The sequence below is a fragment of the Acanthopagrus latus genome, chromosome 20 (genome assembly GCF_904848185.1).
Source record: "Acanthopagrus latus isolate v.2019 chromosome 20, fAcaLat1.1, whole genome shotgun sequence".
Lineage (NCBI taxonomy): Eukaryota > Metazoa > Chordata > Actinopteri > Spariformes > Sparidae > Acanthopagrus > Acanthopagrus latus.
Genome location: NC_051058.1, coordinates 11291685 through 11318976, shown reverse-complemented (window position 1 = coordinate 11318976; position 27292 = coordinate 11291685). Strand labels below are relative to the sequence as shown.

General features: G+C 43.7%; 1 protein-coding gene across 3 annotated transcripts; it reads right to left on the bottom strand.

Moving 5' to 3' along the window:
* Window positions 1-590: 590 nt before the first annotated feature.
* Window positions 591-27212, bottom strand: LOC119009226 (proline-rich protein 12-like). 3 transcript variants are annotated; one of them, XM_037080209.1, is made up of 16 exons: window positions 27073-27212; window positions 23454-23544; window positions 14201-14358; window positions 13595-13756; window positions 8622-13327; window positions 8307-8534; window positions 7441-8152; window positions 6696-7183; window positions 6306-6422; window positions 5990-6123; window positions 4610-5115; window positions 4379-4498; window positions 3911-4008; window positions 3204-3335; window positions 2681-2776; window positions 591-1996 (listed from the first exon to the last, which is right to left on the bottom strand). In XM_037080209.1, exons 4-16 carry the CDS (start codon window positions 13689-13691, stop codon window positions 1862-1864), a joined length of 7569 nt encoding a protein of 2522 aa, XP_036936104.1. In that variant the 5' UTR covers window positions 13692-13756; window positions 14201-14358; window positions 23454-23544; window positions 27073-27212; the 3' UTR covers window positions 591-1861. The 3 variants fall into 3 exon arrangements, with proteins under 3 accessions (XP_036936104.1, XP_036936103.1, XP_036936105.1); XM_037080208.1 differs by lacking the exons at window positions 23454-23544; window positions 27073-27212 and adding an exon at window positions 16211-18154; XM_037080210.1 differs by lacking the exons at window positions 591-1996; window positions 2681-2776; window positions 23454-23544; window positions 27073-27212 and adding an exon at window positions 16211-18173 and having other exon boundaries at window positions 3241-3377.
* Window positions 27213-27292: the final 80 nt, after the last annotated feature.

The following is a 27292-nucleotide window of genomic DNA, read 5'->3' as shown; positions in this document are numbered from 1 at the left end:
CATAAATATTGTGAAAACAGTGAGAAATTAAAATTTCGATCAACCCAAAGCTAAAAATATAGGGAAAAAAATCAAATAATTAGAATAACTAAAAGGAAAAGCAACAAATCATCACATTTGAGTGGCTGGAACCATAAAATGTTATGAAAGATTTTGTCATGATTCAAATAACTGCCAATTAATTGTCTCTCTGAACTACTTGTTAAAGATGTACTTAAATAAACTGCACACATTTATAACAAAAAGCAATATTTATTTATCAATGTTTCCCTCTGAAGTGTAGATTAGATTCCACAGCTGAAGATCCCCATAAGACATATCAAAAGAAGTTCAGTTAACCACACATTCTTAAAATGTACTCTTCTTCTGTCGAACTGCACTGACATAAAGGTCAAACATTTGTGTCAAAGAAAAACAAGCAAATCACACTTTGTAATGAAAGGAGGGACTTTAATTCTATCTTTAGTTCCAAAACAACACCGTATTACCTAAAAAGCCTCCTGAATAAATGAGGACCAGCCAACCATGTCCCCACACAGATGGATGTATGAGAACAACAAACACACACACAGTAGGGAAATGAAACACCATTTGTTCTTTGCAGATTTTATTTGTTTCTCAAATACAGGAGAGTTAATGTACAGAAGGACAAAGAATTTCATCAAGAACTGTACAATATTTACATGTCTTTTTTTTCCTTTTTTTATGGAAAATTAGATTGTTTTCAAAATAAGTCATAGTATGCACAAACATCAAAATGATAAAAATGAAATGACTATTTCCTCTTTAAATATTACTTATTTATACTCCTTCTTCCCACAATGGGAAATGGATAGTTTACTTATTTTTCTTTGCACCTGCATGACTGATGATTGAACTGAAGCACAACAATGTTAAGTTTCAAATAGATTTTCCCATTCTTCTCTTCTTCTTTTATCATTTTTTTTCAAAGTTATTTTACACCCACCGTGTTGCACCCAATGTTTCTGTCTCGACGTCTGTTCGTTTGTATAGAGGGGAAGACGGCTTGGATATGTGGGTCACGATTGTATACCGAACCTGTGGCAAATAAAAAGGTATTTAAAATGTCAGGGCAGCGACCCAGTGCTTGTGAGAGTTTAAGTTAAAAACCTCCTCATATAAATAATAAAAATGTGTTTATATATTATCACACAGCAGACTGGGGCTGCCCTTCACATAGCACAGGATGAGAGAGAGATAGAAAGAGAGAGAGAGAGAGAGTGTTTATTATCACATTTCATGTTTCTATCCGTGGACGAGTCCATGTTCACGCTGCTCACGGCACACTCTACACGCAGTTTTTTTTAAAAAGCATTCTCACCCTCTTCCACTCTTTTCAAAAGCCAACAGCTGATGTTAGTCTTCAAAAAAATAATTTATGTAAAAACTAAGTGGTAATAGTTTCTCTTTGAACTATCGTCTTTATGACACACAGTTAACAAGATGTCAGTGGCTCCTCCTTCTCCTCCGTTGACTTGGCGTTACGGCTCCTCCTCTTTTTGTCCCTTCCGCCTCGCGTTTGCTCCCTTTTCACCGGCGGTCAATTCCCTCTTGACCTGCCAAGCGACCCCTGAACAGGTGGGGTCCCTTCCTTCTCACAAAGTACGACATGTCTTTAGTCATTGATCAACAACAAGAAAAAGAACAAGAGGCCAGTGTCCGAGGTCACATGAACAGACCCCCTTGTGTTCGTCAAGGGCCTCAAAATTTCATCCTCAGATCTTAGAGATTTGAAGAGGGTCGGGGGGGCTGTACAGTAGGATCCATCTCTGTCCGTTTTTTGTATTTTCTTTTTTAAAATCCTCTCACTTTAATTCATTTCCATCTCTCCTGTTTTGTCTCAGGCTTTGGTACTGAGTGTGAGCAGCTCGATGAAGGAGCCGAAAAGGGTGTCCAGCCAGCTCTGGTTGGCCATGCACTGCTGCACCACTTCCTCTTGGCCCGGGTCCTCAGCTGCCTGCTCAATGGTGTTGGTCTGAAAAAGTGGGACGGAAACACAGACAACTGTGATGCCAAGACTCAATTGAGGAGAAGAAGAAAGCATATACAAGCTGGCTGTGTGAAGTCTACCTAACAGCGTATATTTCAGTAGCTTCATGCCAAAGCGCTACATTTTCTAGCATGTTTGTACGGACAAAACAAGCTCTAACATTAAAATATCTTGGCATTAAACATGGCTAACGACCGTGTCCACATAGCATTAATTTCTGAGTGCCAACGTCCCTTTTCAATTGCTTCAATTGCTTCAATCACTTCAAGTTAAACATCTCAGAGCTTTTCAGGAAGGTGTCACCACAGTTGCTCTCTTTCAGGAAACTAATCACATGTTAAATAGGCTGGGACTTGTCACCATGGTAACCAAAAGAAGCAGGAGAAGCTTGTTCTGGTCATCACGGTCCATCTTGAGCTTTATCAGACAGAAAGACTCATAGTATTACAGAGTATATAGAGAGAAAAGCCTGTTATGAGTGGTCGGCCATACACTGAAGTTTGGTAGTGAGTATTAACTGTGTAGTCGACCCTCTGTTGCCATGGTGTCAGCTAATGTCAATCAAAATCAATGTGCAGAGTTGCCAGTGCTTTTCTGGTAGAGAGACATTAGGTGGACATGAGCCCAAACATGACTGAAGCGTTAAAATGCTAGAAAGGTGCTGCTTACCTCTTTCTTGCACTGTAGGAAGGTGTGGTATTTATAGTGATGCAGGGAGTGGTAGAGACTGTAGATCCGATATGTATCGGCTGACAGTTTAAGGTCCTAGAAAGAAAAAAAATCATATTATTATACAATCAGTTTTAAAAAACAAAGCTGCAGTGAATAGTAATCTTGCAGTTCTGTGTAAGAAAGAGTGAAAGTGGAGCAGGTTTGGAAACTTGCAGCAGGTGTTAGAGGGGAAGCTGGGACCACTTTACCCTCTCACACCCTCATTGTCCATCTATCACCAGCCCTACACTGTCACTGAGCTTTTTATAAGTAATGGTTACATTTACTGATGGTTTCTGTGTCACCAAGAAACCAGAAAGAATCACCTGATTATACAATACAATCTCTCATGATGGTCCACAATGTGTTTAAATATTTGACATCTCAAATAAAAAAAAAAAAAAGAAAATGAGCAAAGGGTACTTTTACTGCAGTCACTTCAAAATAAATCTAACTACCTAAGTCTAACACACACTCCTACCTGTGGTTTAGGCAGGGACTTTTTGACTCTGTTGAGGGTCTTGCGGTTGTAAGCATCCCCGCTTAGCCGCACCCTCACCACTCCTGTGTCCAGGGGGTCTACAATAATCTGTGGGTACGCATGCAGGACCTCCTGTCAGGAGAGAGGCAGAAAAAGGAGGGTACAAATCAGAAGCTGACACAGGGAATGATCCGAGAAAAAAGGGGGGAAAAAAAACAAACAGACAACAAAAACGCTTGTGTAAGTGATTATTTTTTCATTACCATCAAATCTGTTGCCTTTTTTTCCCAATAATCATCTAGCATATAAAACTTAATGTGAATTGAATATACAATGACATGGAATCCAAATTAAAAAGCAGCAAAAAAAGGCAGCTGGAAACAACAAACATCTGACATTTGTAGTAAATAAACTTTCTGTTTCAAGCCTAATCAATTTGTTTCAGCGCTGGAATCCATTTCAGTAATGATACTGCTTATAAATGAGACCAGCGTTGTTCTTATTAGGTTCCACCAGGCCATTTAACAGTGGATTGATTCCCGTGCCACATACAGCAGCATATTCTAAAGACCATTAAAAAAAATAGTTCCAGTTTTAATGAAATAACATGGTGAAATGAAACAAAAACTGACGGAAAACCGAAAATCAAAGATGTTACTTCAGTCAGACATGTCCGGGACGGACGCAGTACATTCAGGGCAGATTACCTGGTGCTGAGAGCTCATGCTGATTCTCCTCAGCAGCCTCCTCTTCTGTTCGCTGATGATGCTGTCAATCTTCCTCATCGGTGGGAGGTAAAGCTCATCTGGTGGCCAATCAAGGTAAAGGAAGTTTCATTAGTCATCATTCATGTAGCTGCCAATCATTTTAATACCAAGGGCAGATGCAAAGCGGCTCTCACTGGCTCACTGGGGGCTTCCCCTCGACCTGTCACACCTTGTTTATTTCAATTGTAAAAAACATTCAAATATTTATTGAAATATACTACAGTATTCTACAGAAGTCCCCTGCTACCTGGCAGCTTCTGCTCGTCATTGGTGGTGAAATTTGTGCAGATTTGTTCATCTAACCTATGCCATCAAAATGCCTTTCAAGATGCAGAGGTCATGTGACCAGGCAGGCCAGACTACACGTCAAGGCCCAAGAGACAGTGTGTGCATGTGTGCAGGTCTCACCGTCTGTGTCCTCCAGGGCTTGGATCATGTCGGGGTCCAGTGCTGTACTGACCAGCATCTCCACGTAGCTCCTGAACATCTCCCTCATGGCACGGTTGTTTACTCCACCTTTCACCGGCACTGAGTGGACAAAACTTTGACTTTAATAACAGCATGACATAATAGCAACTGCATTGTTTCTTCCTCCTTGTTAAAATCGAAAATGAATAAAGAATCAAAATGGCATCTCACTTTCGTTCTCACTAGCTGCCTCTTCTGATGAGTCCGAGTCAGATGATGAAGGTATCTCCTTTAGCCACTTCTTCCTCTTCTTGGGCGGTGGCTCCGCCTTCACTTTGGATGGCTTGGACTTGGGTGGGCGCTCAGCCTTCTCCTTCTCCTTCCTCTCCACTGCTTTCTTCTCCTCCTTGGCTCTGCCTCGTTCTGCTGCTGCTGCGGCACGTTTCTCCACTTTCTCCTGCTGTAGCTGCACTCGCTTCTCCTTCTCCCTCTCCTTCTCTCTCTCCTTCTCCCTCTCAGGCTCCCTTTCTTTCTCCTTCTCCTTCTCCCTGGCCTTGAGCACAGCTGCTGGAGCCTCCTTCTTCTCCCGTGGTTCTTTTGTTGTCGTCGTGGTTGCTGATCTTGTTTTCTCCCTCTGTTCACGCTGCACTGGTGGAGCGACTCGCTCCTCTTTCTCGACTACTCTCTGCGGTGCCTGGCTGGCAGGAGGTGAAGCCATTTTGGGGAGGGACTGGCGTCTGTGATGAAGAAATTGTTTTAGAGATGAAAGCACTTTAATAGAATGTATTAGGACTGTTCCCTATGTAATATTTTGATCTCCGGAGCTCTGATCGTAATCTACATAAAGATAGTATCTTTCAGTATAAAGGAGCACTTTGTGGTTTTGGAAAAGAAATTCAAACTCAATCCAAACAAAATATGTATCTGTTCTATAACTGCATAAACAAGCTGTTTTCAGAGGAAATTAAGGTCCCAAGAACACTGTTTTAAGCTAGAAAGGCGTCTGCCAAATATAAACAAAGTAACAGAATGAAATTGTGCTGTCCTTTAAGGTCAGTTTGTTTGTTTAGGCATAAATAAAACTTTTTTTTTTTTTTTTTTTTAAAATCAGTCAATGAAAATCTTTATTTCTCAAAAACTACATGGTGCACTTTTAATTAAAAGGCACTATTTATATAGATTCTGGTATTCTACAATATTGTTCTGTATTCTGTATTGTTACTGAATAAAAATATATTTTCTAGAAGGTTTGTTGGGATCCATGCATGTTTGTGATACATAAGTTTGTTATAACAGGGTCCAATCAACACACTTTGTGTAACATAATAACAGCTACTTTGCAGTTCACCTTTATTGATAGCCTATATCGAGCAAAAATTAAAATGGTAAAAATTCTTACAAAAGATAAAAACGGTGATATCTAAAGTATTAAGGGCCTGTTTCAGTAAATAGGTTTCTGTCGACCAACCCACCCTACTTGTACCCACATAATGGCTACATATGAGGGGCTCCTGGTACTCCCTGATCTGGGTAAAGTGACTTTATCCAAACTAAGTGTAGCAAGCACTGATTCGATATGAACAGAATTTTTGAAATGGCATGTACAGGTACCTGAGAGCAGGTGCAGCTCTGCGCCATGGTCTCCGAGAGCAGACTCTGACATAATCCTTCTTGTTGACATTCTCCAGAAACTTGACATAGATTCGCTGGTATCGCCTTTTGGCATCTCCGAAGTATCCAAGATACTGGGCCAGAAACAGGGTGTAAAGGTTAATTAGCCACAACGTTCAGTGTTATTAATATAGTCTGGATGCATATTCCAGCATATACTACAATATTTTTATTATATGTGATGATGCAGCAGAGACAGTGCAAAGAGTTCAAATCAACGTGTGGTTGGATCACTGGAGACTAAGGGGGAACTCACGTTGCTCGTGGCACAGAACTGTCTCTGTCCATCTTTGATCTCTGGGCTGAACTTCTGCAGCAGTGCTTTTTGCACCCTCCAGATGGGTGGAGGCTCACGTCCCGTCTGCAGGGCCAGCTGTGCCCAAATGCATGAAACAAGGGTTAGTTTCTGTAATTTTGCAACTACTGAAGAATTCAAATTTCAACTCATTTTACTTAGGAAAAAAAAGAACACTCAGGCCTCAAGCTTTTAACAATCATGTACTTATTTTTAGCATGTTCTGACACCTACATATCAGCCTAATGATTTTGTTAAAATAATTTATTCGGTTTGTTGCTTCTCCACATCTATTTTTGGCCTAACAAAGTACTTTGTGATTGTCAATAACACACACACTCTCATAAATACCTTCAGAGTTCGAATGTCTTCCACCCGTACCACAAACTCGTCCCGTTCTCTGAAGATGCCCTCCCCTCCGCTCTCACTCTCATCCTCCTCACTCTCTCCAGCTATGGCTGCATCTTCTTGCTTCTGGGCAAGGTGTAGCGAGGTGATCTTAGGAGCTGGGGGCTCTTCGGGAGAGGCAGGGGACTCTGGTGATGGCATAGGTGACTCCTTCTGAGCTGAAGATGGGGGAGGAGGGGAAGCCGGAGGAGGAGGAGTTGCTGGCTGAGGCAGAGTAGCGGGTGGCGGAGGTGGCGGAGATGGGGATGTGGGAGCGACGGGGCTCGGAGGCTGAGAATTCTCCTGTTCCTCTTCTGGCGGAGGTAGGGGTGAGGGGAGGGAGAGGGGAGGGAGGGGTGAGTGAGTAGGAGTGGAAGAGGATGAGGCGGGAGATGGAGGGGCAGAGGGAGGTTCAGGAGTTGCTGGCGCTGGAGGAATCTCAGTGAGGGGAGCTGAAAGAAAGAGGAAAGATTAGGGTTACAGTCAACTTTAAAAATCAATTTAAAACTGTTTAAAATGTCAAAACAGAAAAAAGAAACAAATCAAATATTTTTTAAGAAATACAGAATGGGATATTTTACAAGACTAAAAAAAGAGCAATAGCTCAGCCTGAGGGGAAAATATTAATTTTCTTAAGATGAGCTGCAGAAAAATCAATGTGCAAGAAAATGGGACAAGAGATGAATACAAAGCTGACTCCAAGCCTCACCATCAAGATTAGGGGCACCCAAGGTTTCCAGCTGTGGTTCTCTCTCCTCCATCATATCACTCTCTTCATCCCCTCCTGTGCTCCTCTCCTCCTCCTCCTCCTCCTCCTCCTCCTCCTCAATCTCATCCTCTTTGTTCTCATCCATGTCTCCTTCTTCTGGCTGAAGGATATCAGGTTCGCTGGACTCGGGCAAGGTGTGAGGGGTGTGCATGGCAGGCTGTGGGCTAAGTGTAGGGGGCTGCAATGTAGGAGTTAGAGGGGACTGGGTAGGCTGAGGCTGTGGAGGTGGCGGAGACAGCGGGGGCTGAATGTTCGAAGTTAGTTGAGGAGTGTCGTACAGAGCAGAAATGGCTGAAGAGATGCTCTTCTGAAGGTCCTGGTTCTTTCCGACTGAGTCCTCCTCGTCAGAGGAGAATGACGGCAATGTCTCCAAGTTCCTCTTCAGCTCATCCTCCAAGCGCTTGGGGCTGGAGCAGTTGCCCAGAGCAAGACCTCCATTTCCTTCGCTGTCCCCAAATGGAGGTGGCGGAGGTGGAGGAGGTGGTGCTGGAGACAGTGGGCGCAGACCTCCTGATTTACAGGGGGAGTTTTCACCGTTGTCAGGTTCCATTCCAGGAGAGATGTCCAAGCCTGGAGGTCTCTTTCCTGTCTTGAGGAAGTCCAAGAATGAAGCGACGAAGCCAGCCTTGGACTCGGAGTCCTTCTCATCACCCTACAAGTAATACAAACGAGACACTTTCACTCATTTCAAATACCACCACAATAGTAGTGACCTCCATAACTATCATGCAATCAACTTGTATAAAATAAGCTTACATAAATGTTTTGTCTTCTAAAACATAACGACATAGTCCACTAGCTCTTACCCTGTCCTCTAGCCCCTCTTCATCCACTCCTTCACTCATCATCTGGTTTTTCTGCTTGTTCTTGTCCTGACTTCTGGTGCTGTCAGCGCTGCAGGGGGGTCCAGGACTTAAACCGAGTGAGGGAGCGGAGCCCACTGAGCCATCTGACAAAGCGGGGTCTGTGCCAGACAAAGAGTCTGTCCTCAGCAACGCATCAGATGAGGACAGGGTACCAATTGGTAGCTTGATCTGAAACAAAAGAAAGAAAATATTAAGATTTTCAAATTGCCTTAACATACATATTGTGTATATATACTGTGGCTGATTCAAGCTAACCTTGAGAGGTGGAATAGGTTCATGCATCTGCTGTTGTGGCTGGTGGTGGAGCGGTTGCGGCTGCTGCTGATGGAGATGATGCTGGTGCATCTGATCGGGTTCCTTCCCGCTCATTTCAATGTACATATCTTCCCTCCTCCCTCCTCTACCTCTGCTTCCACGACCCCTGCCTCTACCTCGTCCCTCCACACTGAATCCCCCTCCTACTGTCGTTCCACCCATCTCCCCCATCATTCCTCGTGGAGTATAGGGCTCAGGCATCGGACGGATGCGAGGCCTGCCTCTTGGCCGAGGTGGACCCTCCCTCTTGGGTCTCGTGGGCTTTCGGCCTCTCTTCTTGGGTCCATCCTGAGGCATAAGAGAATGTGAGCCCATAGAGGAGTAGCCTGAGGAGTGGTAGAAGTCAATGTCACCCATTAAAGGGCTGAGAGAGCCACTTCCTCCTCCTCCCTTCCTGCAGCTGGACACCAAGTCTGGCAAAAGGTCAGGGAGCCTCCGGCTATTCAGCCGGATGTCAGCTGGTTGATCAGCTTTATCCTCGTCATCTTCAAACTCATATTCTTGAGCATAACTTTTCTTAGGCAGTGTGTTGGGGTCTCTGCGCTCCTTTAACAGGTGGAAAGAGCTGGATTTCAGGAGCTTCTTGGGACGTGATGAGCAGAAAATGGGAGATTGGAGGCCTATAGAACCGGCTCCTGCGCCAGTCCCTCCAGGCCCAGATGACATTTTAGCTCCAGCGTTGTTGGGACCAGCAGTATTTGCACCCATACCCATAGCTGGGGCCTGAGACTGGATCAATCCAAGTTGTTCTGTGTTGACAGTGGAAGGGAGCTCATGCGTCTTAAGGGAGTCTAGATCCAGAGTCATGGTGTTGTTGCTGGGTTCCTCCAGACCATGACAGTATGGTTCATAACCCTGATCTCCACCATGGTGGCCCATCATGTCATAGCTAGTTCCACTACTTCCTCCCGCTCCACCTCCACCCGGTCCAGCTTTCATTGAATCCATTCCCTCTTGCCCAGTGTGGCTTTCATTCATCTCCTCCTGCCCTGGTCCTGCACCTCCAGCACAGCTCGACTTGTAGTCCTCTGCGCAAAACATGTCTTCCATTCCTGGAAAAAAGGATCGGTCCTCATCTTGAAGAAGGGAGTCAGGGAAGCAGATGGAAGTCAGGGGTACAAAGCGGTTACTTTGTTGATTCTGGTCTGCTTTCTCCACTGGGCTGACTGTGTCAAACTGGTGCTGCTCTGAGCGCTGTTGGTCCATCTGGCTCTGCTGAGGGGTGAGCTGGGATGAGAGTGGTTGCTGTGGGTCAGGCTGAGGCTGGGAGTGGGCTGAGGCAGAAGGTGGGGGTATGTGGTGAGGGTGGGGTTGGGAGTGAGGGTGATGAGGGTGGGTTTGTTGGTGTTGAGAGCCAGGGTGCTGTTGTTGTTGCTGCGGGTGGTGTTGTGAAAGATGGTGCATGTGGGAGGGGGTAGATAAGCCAATATCAGGCTCGGAGAGGAAGGAGTGAAGTTCAGAAGCCGAGTGGTGGTGGGCTGGGTGCTGCCTCTGCTGCTCTTGCTGCTGCTGTCTGTGGCGCTCACTGCCACCTCCACTCCTCCCCCCACTGCCAGCTCCACCACGTCTGTCCTCTCCAACAGCTACGTCTGTGCTGGAGGTCTGCGAAAGGGAGCGCTCCAGCATGTCCAAGGAAGACACTACTGAGCTTTGTTTGACCTGGCTCTGCTCGTGCTGATGTGGAGGGGGGCCGTGGTTGTAGTGAGCGGCTGCCACCTCCAATGCTTGGGACTGGAGTTGAAGCTGGAGCTGGGACTGGGACTGAGACTGAGCCTGATGCTTACTTGAGCCAAGTGCCCCACCAGCACTTTCCATTACAGCCTGCTGTTGGCTAATAGAGTGCTGCTGCTGGGGATGAGAGTCCATTTTATGGTGCTGTGGATGTTGTGGATGAGAATCAATTTTGTGGTGCTGTTGATGCTGATGGGAGTCCATCTTCTGGTGCTGTTGATGCTGAGGATGGGCATCCATTTTTGGGTGTTGCTGATGTGGTTGGTGGGTGTCCATTTTGTGATGCTGCGGATGTTGCCGATGGGAGTCCATCTTGTGGTGCTGTTGGTGGGGCTCCAGTTTGTTGCGGGTGGTGTGGGAGAGCACTGACTGGAGCAGGTGTGGCGGCTGACGGGTCTGATCAGTAGGAGAGTCCATGAGGGAGGCAGTAGCCTGAGACTGAGAGTGCTGCTGCTGGACTTCCGGTGTTTTCCGAGGATAAGGGATTTCAGCTCGCTCCTGTGGCTTCTTTTGGAGTTCCATTTGGGTGTGGGGTGGTATCTGAGCATGTGAGGACACATGTTGACTGTGTGAGGAGTGTTGAGGAGCAAGGGAGTGCTGGGTGTATGGATCACCCCTCCCATAGTGGACAACTGAACCTAGGTTGTCATGGTGATGGAGGTGGGAGTGCACTTGTTCAGCACTGCCTCTCCCTCCACTGCTCCTGCTGCTTCCAACAGCCCTCTCATTCCTTTGCTGCTGTTGTTGATGATGGTGCTGCTGATGCTGCTGTTGTTGTTTCTTCAGTGACATCTCCAACTGGTTTTCCAGCCCCGAGATGGACCCTCCAGACCCTGCATTACCCACTCCAGCAGTGGTTGTGGCACTGTGGGTACGTATGACACTCTGGGGGTGGTACCTCTCCTCAGAGGTCTTACCCATGTCATAGCTTAGCCCTTTGCCTGAATCAGTGCTTGGGGGCACTGACTGGGGCTGAGGCTGTGTTTGTTGGGATGTCTGTTGGGGTTGTTGTTGAGGATGGTGGTGAGCAGCCTGGGGACCAGGACTTGCTTGGGCTTGCAGCAAGTGCTGGATCAAGAACTCTTCATCGTCATCTACTTCCTCTTGGGATCTCTGAGAGCCCACTCCGAGCATAGAAGTGTCTGCTTTTGTTTTGGAGGAGGTGGAATGGTAAGACTGAGGTTGGGAGCTGGGGCCTCTGGTGTCGGGGTAGCCCTGTGGGGAGGCAAGGAAGGTTGGGGAGAGAACTGAGGAGATGTATTTATTTGATCCTGCACCCCCTGGAGACTGCGTGGGGCAGGTGGGTACTGGGGAATGCAACCCTGGACGGATGATGCCCGAGTTGCCTGATGGTGAGGGGCTAGAGTCTGGAATATGATAAGACCCTCCACCGCTTCCACCTCCACCTCTTTCATTGGTCATACCATTTCCTGCTCCTCCTCCTGACCCAGAGTTTCCACTTCCTCCACCACTACTACTTCCTCCCCCAGAAGCTCCACTACCTGAAGAACCACTTGACCTTAAAAGGGCAGGTGAGTGACCTGGGGCTCCATAGCCCAGCGATGGGCTTCCAGCTCCACCCAGAGAGGATGGAAGTGACCCATAGGCAGAGTCAGCTCCATATATATCAGTTGAGTATGACTGGCTTCGCCCTCCTAAGCTGCCATAGCCTTTCCCACCTGTACCTGAGCTCAGGTCTTGGGCTTGTGGTGAGCTGAAGCCTCCGTATGACTGAGCCAGGTGGGAAGTAGGGGGCTGGTTAGGGGAATATGACTGTGTCTGTTGTTGGGGCGGGGTCTGACCAGTAAGAGCTGACGTGGGGGTCTTCACTGGGGGCACAGGAGAACCATAGCCTGAGAGGCAGGATTTAGGGAGAGACTGAGGGGCTGAGCTGGAGGTGGCAGGTGGCTGCTGCTGAGGGGCCTGGGGAGGGGGGGCTGGCTGGGGGGGTGGCTGCTGCCTTGAAGGTGCTGCACTGGAGCTGGAGGTGGGGATTGAGTTGGAAGGATGAGCCCCAGAGGTGGCAGAAGAAGAGGAAGAGGAAGAGGAGGTAGAGGATGCAGAAGGGGGTGTGTGAGGAGTTCTTGAAGATGATGCAGAACTGGCAGAGGAATACCCACTGCTGGAGCTGCTTTTGGTACCTTTCCCAGCTGAGGAAGAAGATGAGGAGGAGGAGGAAGAAGAATAGGGAGGCTGGATGATTGGCCGATACTGTTCAGTGCGAGAGGGGGGCTTGTGGTCAGATGAGGGGCTCTGGTCGCCCAGTGGGCTGCAGGAAAGACCCGCATGCCTGTGGTGAGTGGCAATCTGCTGGTACCCCGCTCCTCCACAGCTGAGATAGTGCTGAAGGGAGTGGGCTGCAGACGATGAGAGCTGTGATTGAGCTGGCGTTGGCCGCTGGTAGTGCTTGATAACGCTGTCCTGCCTGGGCACAGCTCTTTCCTGAGCCGAATTCGACTGGGACTGAGACTGAGGTTGGGGCTGGGCTGAGGAAAACACTGATGCATTGTACAGCTGAGACGACTGGTCCTGGAGCTGTGATGACAGCAGGTTGAACTGGTGTGACTGCAGGTGCCTGGCAGAGGATGCCTGGGCTGATGTGGCACTGGTGGGATCCTGGCTGCCCCTATAGGCAGCTGCCGCAGCACCCTGCGAGGACAGGAGTCTATCAAAACCCAGGCTGGACTGTGAAGGGGCTTTGATGTGTAATAGGGGGTCATGTGGGGAGAGCAGGCCATTGGATGTGGGACTGAATGTGGGTGTGTCCTGGAGGGAAAGGGAGGCGGCAGGGAAAGAGCGGCTGGAGAAGGATGCTGGATGCTGATAGGCTGAGAGAGCTGAAGAGGAGGGGAAGGAGCCAGAGCCAGGAAGGGCTCCAGAGATGAATAGTTCAGGAGGAGCAGGTGTGTGCATCGCTGTTAGGAAGAGGAAGAAATATTTTAAAAATTAACATGTATCATTCAAGCTGTTATTTAAACTATTAAATAAAAGTAAAATGTATTCATTGTTTAAAGTACTGACAAGTCCAGTAAAATCCTTCAATTTTATATGAAAATGCTATAATATAGCAACACCATCTGAATAATAATGCAGCCAAACATTTGGAGGTTCTTTAAATGTCATATTGACTGTCTGGCCTCTTTGAATGTCAACACATGGGGGAAGATCTAACACAGCCCCACCTGTCTGCCAGGATGGCGTGCGGAACTGGGAGAGTAGGGAGGAGGCAGAGGGTGGAGGCTGGGGACCCCGGGACTCCAGGGCTGAGATCAGATTCATGACGGAGGCATCAGGGGCAGTGGGGCTAGCATGGTGTAGGCCAGTGTCAAAGAGCCCTGACAGACCTTAGAGAAGGAAAGACAGAACAATGAAAAATGATTAACTGATTAAGAATACAAATATCAACAGCTTCTAGCAGAAATGTCCATGAATTCTTAAGACTTAGAAAAAAGTGTTTTAGGATCTAGATTAATTAATTAATTTATTTGATGAGCCTGAGGTCACACATACAAATTTAATTTAGGATATCAGTGGTTCTAAGTGCATCTACGAGCAGATTGACCTTTGTTGCTAAGAACATCCCATAAATATATCAGAAAAGTACAAGACTGGATGCTGTGGCTTTTTTATGAAATCAGGGTTTAACATCCAGGGCTTCAACTCAATTGAGCTTTAATGTGCACATTTTTCAATGACAATAACCTACCGGGACCTGCAAGGACAGACACAATAATTCATTGCTGGGGCCCCTTATGGTGGTGACATGGAAGGTATGACATTTATCTCACCCAAACTCCGTCCAGCTGCTCCCCAAGCCCCGCCTTGGCCAGAGCTCCCTGGGTGGTGATTGGTGGCATAGCCCTGCAGAGGGTGTGGGGTGGCGTAGGCTTGTCGGTGAAGGAGCTCAGACTCAGGGTGGGATGATCTGGAACTCCCATATACAAGACTATGGAGGAAGGGGAGTTTGGGGGGGGGCGGGGGGGATTGTGAAGTGTCATTAATTTCAGAGTACATTTACATAAACTGTTCCCAAAATGTGACCCTTGAGAAAAGACTGTCTGGTCTCAGGTCATTTTTTAAAATACAGAAAATGTGGCATTCACGTAAATTGCCCTTTAATTAAAAATCAACACATCAGATGTCAACTTAAAGCTGTGTTAGTTCTGGATCCATAAGCAACTTCCGAATAATCAACCATGTGAACCAAAATCCCTGATCAATTTAATTCAGATTTGTCAAGTCTTTCAGATAAATCAATCAGTCAATCAAGCATTATAACAGTGTATAACAGCAAATGCAAATCTGTCAACCCAGCAGTGTAAGTGGCATTTAGAAATAATGGGATAGTTAATTTGCAATTAATATAATGGACCCACCATTACATAATTAGAACATGTCCAAATTAAATCAGTGTCTTATTCAATACTGAGGATTTTCCAGTTGCAGAAATCTGCTTCATCAAAGACAGCCGAAATGCGTGGCTGGCTGGCCAGATAACATGCTAGCATTTTTGCTGTTGGTAGCACCGCCTAGCAGCGATGCACAGCAGCTCTGGTAGAAATGCAGAGACTAGGCCCAAACGGCGAGGCCAGTCTTTCACGTGTAAATAAACCATTTGCAACCAATGGGCAGATTTAGGCAGGGTGGGAAAAAAAAACAGTTTACTCAATTTAAACCAGAGACAAACGACTCATTTGTCTGCGCCTATTTATTGTGTTCATGCGGCTAACAGCTGGATGGTGCAAGTCGACGCAAAGACACGCTAAGCTGCAAGCAAACACCAGCGACTGGCCGGGTTTGTTCCGCTAAATATCGCGTCCTATGAGAAAGCATGGTGGAATTGTGGCTTTAGGGTTTGATTGGGCGGCCAACTGCGGGTCAATATATCTGAAATATGTGGAGCTAAAAGCTACAAGAGGCAGGGATGCTTGCGTGCACAGGCCTCGGCTGACTTCCATGCAACACAGCGCTAGCTTGCAGGCTAATGTAAAGCTAAAAGACAGAGCTATGTAGCACAGTCCAGCCAATTTTTCATCTTCTCATAAATCACCCCGGCTTTCTTTCTCTCTCTCTTTTTTTTTTTATTGTGGACAACCCGTAAATTGTACAAGTTGGATGCTGTGTTAAAAAGCACAGCCATTATTTAATTATGCAAATTAATCTAAATCACCCCAAGAACCCACCACCAATTATCTAGATCACGCTTGGATAAAATGCATTAGAAATCTCAGTTGAGGCTACAGCAGCACCTCCACCTCAAGATTTTTTTTTCCATTTGCTTTTTTATTTGCAGCCACGTCATTAATAAACGGTGTCATTAAATGCATCTCCCCGGTTAATATGCATCAGTTCATCTTGTTGATGTCTGTCAGGGGGGCTTGCTGGGAGAGCTTTGCTGCGTCTGCACTCCTCGCAGCTCCTATCAATCCAGTGGATTTATCTATCAGGGTCTGTGTCCAGGCCTGCACACACGGGGAACAATAATTCCTATGGATGCTCCAGACATACCCCCACCTCCAACCCGCCAGGTCCACCTAAAAGCCCACGTCTGTCAATCACACAATTCATATCCCCAACCTTTCCTTTCTCCACCCCGCCCACCCCCACGACACGCACACGGCTCCGATCCTGTTTATAATATTATTACTATGCAACTGTTTTGGATGACAATGCACTACACATTATGGCAGGGCATGCTACTATAAATGAACCCGATAGCGACAATTTGTTTACATGGGCCACACCGTGTCCTGCAAAGTACCAGTGATGCATGCACATTGTCTGAATCCAATGCATACCTTGCTTTTGCCGATCGCTCGTAACTCCATCCTGCTCCTGCGCCCAAATCGCCGAATCCTGTTCCCGGGTAATTTCTATCCATTTATGAGGCGTACAATGTGTGCGATGAGGACAAAAGCGACGCGAACGTCGCAGAGCAGATAATCGGAAAAAAATCCAGTCTTTTCCCGTTGTCGGTTTCAGGCTATTTTCCCCGGTTTCATAAGCAAGTCCTCAGGAGTGGAAAACAGCATATTGAAAGAGAAATGGAGGGGAGGAGGAGAAAGCTGGATGAAAAAAGAGGGGGGTCTACGGGGTTATAATCCAACCACCTCCAAAAAAGCCAGTCTTCCTCCTTTTCCTTTCACATTTATCATTTCCACGAATGCAGATTTAGTCCAAAATCAGCCTCGGTCATGATGAAGATGCCGCGGATTCGGCCGGTGATGGGGCGAATTGCTGATAAACATTTGATTTGAATGCGTCCTTTTTCACCGTCTCTCCTCCCCTTTCTTTAGGCTAGGCTCTGCTACGCTGCTAGCAACCAGAAAAAAGATTGCAATCGACGGGCCACGTTGGTCACCAATCATTCCGCCATAAGACGAGCACAGAAATCCCCCAATTTCCAAAAAAATCTCTCTCTTTTTTTTTCTTCTCCCCCCCTCGCTCTCTTTCTCTGTGCATGCACAAAACCGTTCCCACCCTCCTCCGGAGAGGACCAGAGCTGTGGGCTAGCAGCAGATGCTAGCTGTCACTAACGACGCATCAAAATAAAACAGGGCTGCCTTTATTTCCCCAAATGCTCGCTCCCCACTTTTTTCTGCTTTCTTTGAGCCGTTCAAAGTAAATAGCGACGACGAGTTTCCCCCCGCAGCGTATAAAAACACAACGCGAGCGCGATACAAAGCGCGAATACCGACCGAGGAAGTATAAAAGAAAGCAGGCCGCGTTTTAATATTTTTTACTCATTTTCCTCCGGAGACGCCATTTTTGAAGGCGGCTGGCCGCTGGTCCGTCCTCCCTCTCCCCCTCTCTTCTGTCTCACCGCTGAGACTCGCTCACTCAGTGTCTGCGGTGACCTCCATTCACCAGCCCACAGTCTACCGACGAGCCCCGCACGCTTTTCATATTTTCGACAAGAAGCACAATTTCGACTACATTTTACAACGAACAGCAGCCACGAACAACAAGAAAAAAATTAAAGTCAGCTGTTCGTACTTGAACGCTGCGATTGGCCGAGACGCGTTCGAGTGCAAAAGTATTTCCAGTAATAACCAGATTTGCACAGGCTTCTAGCAGCAGCCACACTTTGCAAATTCACATCCAAATCGTGCAAGTCTTTTTTTTTAGAGAGACAGACAGCAGCATTCACCTTCAGTCAGATGATACGTGATTTAAACAGGCTGCGGTTTGCATGTTATCTACGCACCAACAGGAGGTATTTTCCCCCTGACGATATGCCAGAAATCATTGTGTTTTTGTTTTTTTCTGTTAATTGTGGTACACGGAGAACCTGTCTGCCGGAGCACATGTGCACTTGATTTGTCCACCAGCAGATGGCACACTGGATTTAATGATGGTTATGAAAAGGATGAGGAATCGCCTATCGCTGGAGTCCGAAACAGAGAGATAGATGCTTGGCTCTCGCTCATATTTCACATCTTTTGGTGTTTTGACCAGGATTATCTGAGACGCATCAACCTGGATAAGGTGTTAGATAAGAGTCAGGGGAATCAAAACAGGAAAATATCGCTGGATGTAAACGCGATTTCCTTTGTTTACAGGTGATACTGATGCACACAGTGAAAGGGGCTTTTATTCGTGCAGCTATCCATCATTGTGTGTATGTGTGCGCGTGTGTGAGAGAGTGTGTGTTGCCCCCTAGTGGCGAAGCTGAATTATGTCACTACCAATCTGTAAATACCCAGTCGTGACCACATTTGATCTACTCATTTGATCTTACACTTCTGTGCTTTCTGAGGCACTGTGTCATCAATGCAAAATATAGAAGGCAAAGAACCTCATGAGTTCCATCCTACTCCATCTATAACTCGCACTGTGGACACATCTTTGTACCTATTTTATTATGCTGACGATAAATGTTCTATAGATATATATATATATATATATCCTAAGTGGTCTTATAGTATTCTGCATGTACCTTGCTGTTAATAATTGTGTCACAGACAGATTTACAGATTTTTTACTATTTTATTATGATGTAACCATATTTTTGAGCGTTCTCTGGCACAAGAATTTCCTTTGGGATAAAGAAAAAGAAAGTCATATCTTATATTATCTTGAATTTTCACTTTCTATTTACTAACAAGGTCATTATTTTGTTTGAAAAAAATAAACAGCAGCTTGTTTTTGTAAATTTGCTCGGTTGTTTCTTCTTACTCTTTTGGAGCAAAACTGGCACTGGTTTATCCTTTACAGGAACATATTGCTACGGCTTTAACACATTTGGAACCAGGAAAACGCTTCACATCACTATCCAGCTGCCATTGTTGGAACAGGCGGGTGAAGGTGAATTTAATGTGCTGTAATGTGCACAGGACGATAAAACTCTATAATAATATGCATGATAAAATGTTAAAACATTACTTTTGATGATAAGTAATTAGGAATTGCGCTCCTTACACTTTTTACTAAAAAGCTGCATGTTTGTTAATGAACTTCTGGAGCAGATGTGGGATGAAAAACCTTCGACTGGGGGACGAGAAGTGAGTCAGTGTTTACTAAACCTCCAAAATGCTCAAAAACAGGATGCTTCTCAAATGCATGATGTGTAGATGAGCGTAACTACACAGTCACTACAGGATGAGTTGGATGTTTTAAAAAAGATGTATGCTCCCGTAAGGATTAACCTCTCTAATGCTGCACAAATCTGCTTTTATTTCATTTTGAAAAGCCTCAAAATTCTGGATTATTTTCAGACTATTAGTTGCTTCCCATTTTGCAGCATGTTTAATGCTAATTCAACATTTTATAGGTTAAACAAATGCTACAAGTCTCACCTCAACCTCTTAAGCCAACAGTGTTAAACAAAGTCAGGCTCCCCAGTCCCTTTTCAGGAAAAGGTCCTCCCCTGTAGTGAGTATTCCAGATGCATTATTAGGCTTTTGTAATGCATGATGCTTAGCTCAAAAGGTCAGCTATCTGCATATTCATTAGAAAGAGTGTGAAACAAAGGGCAGGAGTAAAGAATGTAAGATTACTAAGATTATTTATGTACATGAATGGGAAAGGATGTTAGAGACAAAGGTAAATCTAATAAAATAATATAGTGAGACAATAAATGTAAAGGGGCAGTATGTGATTGTGGAGAAGAAATTCAAACTCATATTTGTAATATTTATAGTAATACTGAGGTAACAAACAAACATAAATAAATAAACAAGCTGTTATATAAGAAAAATAAGGTCCCCAGAACACTGTTTGAAATTCAAAGGTGGCAGGGTCCACCACATGTAAACAAAGTAAAACAGTATGTTGTCCTTTAATGTTAGTTTGTTTATTCAGTCATGAAAAGGAAGGGTTTGTTATTTAGGAATACAATTATAATAATAATAATATTCTCTCTTCTGATTCAAATTCCTTTCCCAAAACTACATACCCCCTCAAAATTAAAACTATCAGAATGTGAAGAAATAGGAGTTTTAACATTTTATCGAAACGGTACATGTTTGGTGTTGTGGAGATATCTACTGAAGTTAGCATGCTAACCACCTAGTCCTGCATTGTCTTTTTACAAAATACCACTCCAAGCATTCAGCTGAGACCGCTAGCTGCACGTCTAAGGGAGCTATCTATCTAACAGAATTACAGTCAGCAGCAGTTAGTGGTTACTTGGAAATATGCTGTTATGGAATAAATACATATTTCTGAGTTTGTTCTATTACCTCATTGATATTGTAAATATTACAATTCACAATAGTGAATAATTACCTTTAAGTAAGGATTTTGATTAAAATGTAAAGTAACAATTCATTTCCACCAGATATCCTCTTTCAAGCTTATCATACTCAGTCAGTGTCATGTCATGCCTCTCCCCTTATCCCCTTTCTCCCTCCCTCCATCCCTCCCTCCCTCCCCTTCCTCCCTCCCTCCCTTACTGTCTTTCCTTCCATCTCGGTAACTAATCTTTACCCATACTTGACTGCAGCTCGTACAGCAGCACACTTTTACTAACTCCAGCTCTCCTCTGACAAAATGCCTGACTGTAACGAAGCCGTGCCGGCACCGTGCCAGGTCATCAAAGAGGACATTGACAAATGGTGAGTCATAAATTATGCTCAATATTAGATGTTGAAAATTGTACTTATACATTGAATAAACATAAATTATCAAAACATTGGTCAAGTATTGAGCCCTGTGCATGACATAAACATCTCATCTTCAACTTGTAAGAGCGCCTGTGGGGTCATCATTAAGTATAATTGGAGTTCATATAGATTTCTTGTCAGCAAGTCCACTCATACAACTAAGTGTAATGACATTTACAGACAGCTCTTACAGTGACATAAATGTCGCGAGAAGCATAAATAGCCCTGAGGTTAAAAATGGTCTTCCACATGTATGACCTGCAGCAGAGGACCGGCACATTCCAGGCTGCTGATTGGTGTTACACAGAAGAACCGACGGACGTGTGGTGTGTGTGTCCACGTGCCGTGGTGATTAGTGTTAGTGGAGCTGCTGTGCAGATTACTCAACCTTAGGATCATACTTCATCTGATGCAGATAAGAGCAGCTGTGGGGGTTTGAGTTGAAATAGTTTGATGTAATCCCTGTGATGCACATGTAGACTTGGTTTAGAGAGATTCCTTATCCTTATGTCCTTTACACAGTTTCAGGTGATGTCACTTCGACTTATTCACTTGTTTCAACCCACCTTCATGTTTACATCATGTATGTTTGCACAATTTTTACTGAAAGCCTTGTTACATGTCAAAAAAGAGGGTTTGTTTTTGTAAATCTTGCTTTGTGTTTCAGTGTCAGAGAGAAGGGAGAAGAGGGCTGTAGAGATCTGATTGATGCTTTCCAGGCCTGTATAAAAACACTGTCTGAGGGATCATAATACACAAGAGAATACATCGCAATGAAAATGTAAGTTCACTCAAATGACTACAAACTACTTTTTTCCCCTCTTTCAAAAAAAACAAAACAAAACACATAACTACACTGGGGTGTTTACCTTTTTTCTTGGCATTTTGTCATATCACTTTACTAATTTCAGTTGCAGATAACCAAGAAAATGATTCACGTTTAGGAGATAATTACTGAGGCTTGTGCAGGATGATTTCAAACAGAATTAGACTAAAACTGAAAAAAGAAATTACAGTTGTACATAAAGTTGTACTTTACAACTAAAGAAAATCAGGTGATAAAACAAATTTGAAACAAATTCAATGAAATTACATACTGAAATGACCCAGGTGGTTCTATTTCTTTTTTTTTATTTATATAAATCATTATAGACCATTGTTGTGAGGTAAATATACATTTGATGCTATACTGTATTTAAAATACATATTCATTATATACTCTGCACATTATATTTCATCTCATAACTTTTCACTTAATTGATTTGTTTTTGTGTTCACAGCTTCACTTTATCAAAGTCCTCCTGCTTTCCCAGCATTCCCTTCATTGCTTATTGCACTGGACTGAACCATCTGAGAAACTGATGGAGGGGTGTTGACACTGAGCTTCTGATACTGTATTGTTCTGTTAATGTGAAACGTTATAACGTCATTATGTACTGTACTGTTATATTGTGACACTGATCTATGCACTGTAAAATATATGCACGAAAACACTAAATAAAATCAATAAAATAAACTGTCCATTTAACACAGTACATTGTGTTTGTTTAGTAATCATGCAGATTTTGTTATTTGGGCTGCAACTTCATATTAGTGTGACTCTTCCCATTTCACTCATTATAGAGAGCTGATGTAATGCCAATTCTGGTGGGTCCTATGGGTCCTATGGGTGGGAAAAAAATTGTATGGTACTAATTAGAGAAAGGATATCCCACTTGAATTCTGCCATGAACAACACATAAGATGTTTGTCAATTTAATTTTAAAAGATATCAAGAAAGTTGCTGTTTGTCTTAATCTGAGTAAAATACCAGCAAGTTTTGTATTAAACTGATCAGTGAACCACATCGTCTGACTAAACTCATCACCAACACCAACATAACCGCCAGCTCGGCACTGAAAAGGTTCTAAAATAGATGAAAATCACAATGAGACTGCCCATATTGACAGCTGCAGCTATGTGCAAGAGGAGTTTGTCAGTTCTGCGATGTGATTGTTGGCTGTGTAGCCTTTATAATTTTGTATTTTAACAGTCTTTATATTTCATCAATTTTCTCAAGTTAAAAAAAAAATGATTTTAGATTGACAAACATCATATGTGTAGTCGTGTAGTTCATGCCACAATTCATGCAGGATCAAAAAATGTTTTGTCTCTCTTCATTCACTACCATACAAAGTTTTTCCAAAATAATGTTGCATGGGGCAAACTGCAAGGGGCGTGACCTCGGCTCTATATAGGGTCCTCTCAGGTCTTGTGGAGGTGGTAACATTACCCACAATGCAACTTAGCCACTGAGTGACATCACTGGAGCCAATTTATCAGATTAAAATGCAGCTTCCTCTGGAGCCACAAAAGGCTTGACTTTTTTCACAAATGCAGAAGTGCTCCCGAAGACCTGTAAACACTCTACGATGTGTGACATAGATGGAGTTACCCTTTAATTGTTGATTAATCTGTTTCTAAAAGTCTAATATTCACAAAGTCTACAACTCAAAGATATTCTGTTTATAAAAGAAACCAGTAAAAATACACATTTACGAAGCTGGGATATAGAATTCATTTAGTGACTTATTTCATTGTGAAAAAGCTATCTACTTAATTAGGCTCTATTATTATATGAGCAATAAATATTATGTTCTTCAAATTATTAGATGAACTGGCTGTTGGAGTCTCTTCACTGCCCAGGCATAGAATGGGTGCTCTTAATGGAATTAAGGAGAGCCTGTTAATCTTTGCTTAATCCTCACATTAGTACCTGCAGCGAGCAATCTAATGTCATTTCGCCAGTCTAAGCTCCGGCAATGACTGTAGCGACTCTGGGAATGCACAAATGTTAGAAAGGGACCTGGAGGGAAAGTTTTTCTAGAGTTATAAGTAGAGCTGGAGGGGGAAGGTGTTTAGGAGCAAGGAATTCACTCACAGGGAATTCACTCACATGGCATATGTGACAGAATAACCTCCTGTGTAATCCAAGAGGACAGAGTGGATGCTGGTGCTGTCAGCCGACGGAGAGGTTCAGGATCAAGCTGTGGGGTGACAAAAATCCCATGAAGGAGCACAGTTAGCAGACACATTAACAATATATACTGTGTCTGAGTACGGTAACTTCATTCAATCTGACTGAGATGTTTTGTCCTACTTTTTTATTCCCCCAGCTCCTCTTGTTGCCTCTATTCTCTTATTTCAAATACTGCTTGTGGAAAAACCAAACAGGGTGCGATACTTAGAATGTGTGAAGACTGATTTGTGTTAATCAATTTAGGTCGACCGTATTAATTTTCTCCTGCAGGATGTGTCCGGTTTAGTATCAGTATTTTGATCTGAAAACACCATGTGCGTCCCATCAGACGCACAAAGACCAGAAAATGGTAGGATGAGTATCTTTTCCGTTCTATTTCTGTTCCATGGTTGGAGACAAATCCTTCTGGCTGCGTGCAAATCAACCAGCATAGGCGCAGATGAAGATGGGCTTTGGGGAATTATCCGCCCACACACAACATTTCAAACTGAGATTTTAGAGATTTTTTCAAGGCACTTTACAGATGATACATTCAAATGTCCTACTTATCCACTTTCACAACTGTATATATATATATATATATATATATATATATATATATATATATATATATATAGAAAAATCTAGCATCTCTGCCTGATTCATTTCAAGCAGCGTCCAATACTTGTTTTCTTTTTACGGTGGTGTGATGGTCATCTTTCCATCAAGGGTGAGGAAAGAAAAGAACGCGTGTTTTTGTTTCCCCATACTTAATAAATGACAATTGACAATAAAGAGCATAAAATGTGTGGCACTTTATGGGAGTTTGTTGTTCTGTGATTCATCATGGGTCAATGTGAAGCGATATCAGGTAAAATGGAGCTGACAGTTAATGCAGAAAGTGATGCAAAACATGTGTTTATTATATTTGAAGCACTGTAATAGTGTGTCCAAGTCACAGGCCTTACTGTGACTTGACACAGCAGATAAAAGCACAGGTTTTCCTAATAACATTAAGGATGGCTCTGTACTATTCAAGTGTCTCGTGAAGTCCGGACATTAACACTTTATCAGCGTCCTGAAACTCAAGCAGCTGATGCAACCATGATTAATTTGATTATTTAAACCTGTGTCCCCCCCCCCCCCCCCCCATCACATATCATCAGTGATGACAGTCTATCAGCAAACATTAAAACTAAGTGAGCGCACTAATTAAAATGGAATGAAGCAGTATGAAGATACTGTCAGCGGCTGGAAGTTTTGAGGTGATTGTACTTTACTTGGACAGTTTCATTTTGTTCTACTTCACAATTCTACATTAGCTTCATCTCAGGAGGAACTCATTTCATTTTTTGCCCACTATATTAATCTGACGGCTCATTTAAATCACTTATATTATAGAGCTCCTCCAGACATTTCTTTAGCTTTAAATCATGATTTCTGTCTGATATTGTTTTTTTCCACAAAGACTTCCACTTGCCTTGTTAAAATTCTTAAAATAGCAAAGACTATATGACTGCATAGTGTGAATTATCATACCCTATACTGTTGTTGCCATGGAGAGGGAAAATGGCGTGTGGTGTTCGAAAGTGTTTTTCTCATTTGACCGATGACCTCACTATGTAGACCTCCCTAGGTACTGAGTGAGAAGTAGTGACTGAGTGGGTGATTTTGGACACCTCAGTGTATGAACACTGAAGCCTTCCAAATCACACTTAAAACAATGTCACAAATCAGGCTTGTAGGTCCGCCTCTTAACTTCGATTTTCAACAAGCGCAGAGAAAATGTACACTTTCAGCTTTTAACTTACATTATTTTACAAGGTGAAGCACAAATATTCAAGTAGAAAAAGAAAGAAAGAGAAAAAAACATATTTTTGAGTGGCAGGGGACTTTAATACTTTAATACAAAATAGAAACATCCTATAAAATGTGATACATTTTTTAAAAATGCTGCATTAAATGCCATTCTGAAAGACAATAAAAACAATATGTTACTACAGTATAGCAGGAGCAATTCTGCAGCTTAATGAATACTCCTATTTTTGCAATAGGATATTTTGCTACAAATACTTTTGTACTTCAGTTTGAGTGAGACGATTATGAGTGCAGGTCATTCAGTTTTAATAAATGGGGATGAAAGATTAGTCAGAACCTTGAGTAAAAGTAAAGATGAATGTACAAGAAAAAAGTCCAGGATTCAATTTTACTTACTGATTCAAATTGAATTTTAAATAAATGAATAAATAAATAAATAAATAAAAACATTATGCATAATTGTCCCTTTCAGAGTATTATATTTATCTAAAATATAAGTAACAAATCCCCGTGACCCTGCAGAGGATTAAGCGGCGTACATATAATGTGTACAGATGATGGATGGATGGATAAGTAACAAATATGGCTAGTTTTTCCTTAAATGTATTAAACTTATTTCTTTGCTGAAAAGAACTTCATGACATGGATAACCATAATTAAAAAATGGTGACTTCATTGTTAATTGTATTAAGTCAACAAACAATGTAACGCTTCATAAAACATTTATTAAGCGATTGTTACGGGTAAAAGCATCAGTTGCAATTCTCTAACGGCCCTCCAAATAAAGTTTATGAATGAACTACACAGTATCTATTCAACAAATACAAAGTATTATGAAGATCAATTGGCAATATCCAATAACAAATTGCTAGTAAATGGTAATAAAAGCATTTAATTGCTTCTTAACAGTGAAATAACTATCAACTAAAGTTTAATTCACTACCAATTTACATTTTTTTTTGTATATTTGGGGTTTATTCGAATGATATGACAGATAATATGGAGTGTAACCAAATATGTATATCAAGATATCAAAGACCCAGAAAAGAAAACTGAGGACAGGACCTCAGTGTTCTCACTGGCAGCTCTGCCCTGCATAGAGCCCCTCAAAGAAGCCTCTCTGAGTTAAAGTACCAGTTACTTTGGAGTACTTTTTACATTGAGGCATTGGTATTTATAAGATATCCCAGAGGTGTCAAATCGGACTGTAAACAAAACCCCACCTGCGGGACGACAGTGGCTCTGACAGGGCCAGAGCGGCCCAGCATCCTCCACCATGATGTTTACAAATGGCCCTCACGGCAACACTGTAACGGGGAGACGAGGTGTCCGCAGCGGCTTACGGGGGCCCACAGTGGGGCCGCTGCCGAGCTGGATGCAGAGATAAGCGTATTTTTCGGGGGAAGATGATCGGGAGGAGGAGGTGGAGGAGGTGGAGTAGGGCGGGGGAGGAGAGGCGAGAGGAGAGAGAGAGAGAGAGAGAGGATGGAGAGAGAGTGGGACCCGGATGCTGATGCGAGTGAGACGAAGGAAGGAAGAGGAGAGAGAAAATATCGATTTACGGCAAGAAAAACCGAAGGGAGTATCATACAGGGGGCCTTCACACTGCGCGAACTGTTATCAGAAGTGAAGACGGGAACAAGGCGGTCGATAGTAGCGCGGCTCGGTCTGCGGACATCTGTGTGTTTTGTTATTTTGTGTGTGTGTGTGTGTGGTTTTTTTTTGTTTTTTTTTTTACCTGTGTAACCGCCGGTGAGGGAGGAGGACACGCCAAAGGAGAGAGGAGGAGAAGATGCTGTGATCCGCTACTCGCAGGGATGTAGAGAGGGAGAGAGCGACAGGGAGGGGGAGGACTACGCCGAGGATGGTTGTTTTGCGGGGAGATATTGCGAGAATGCGGCGGCCGTGTGACAAATCTTACCGTTTGGCGATGACCGGAAACTTCAGGAGGGGTCGGT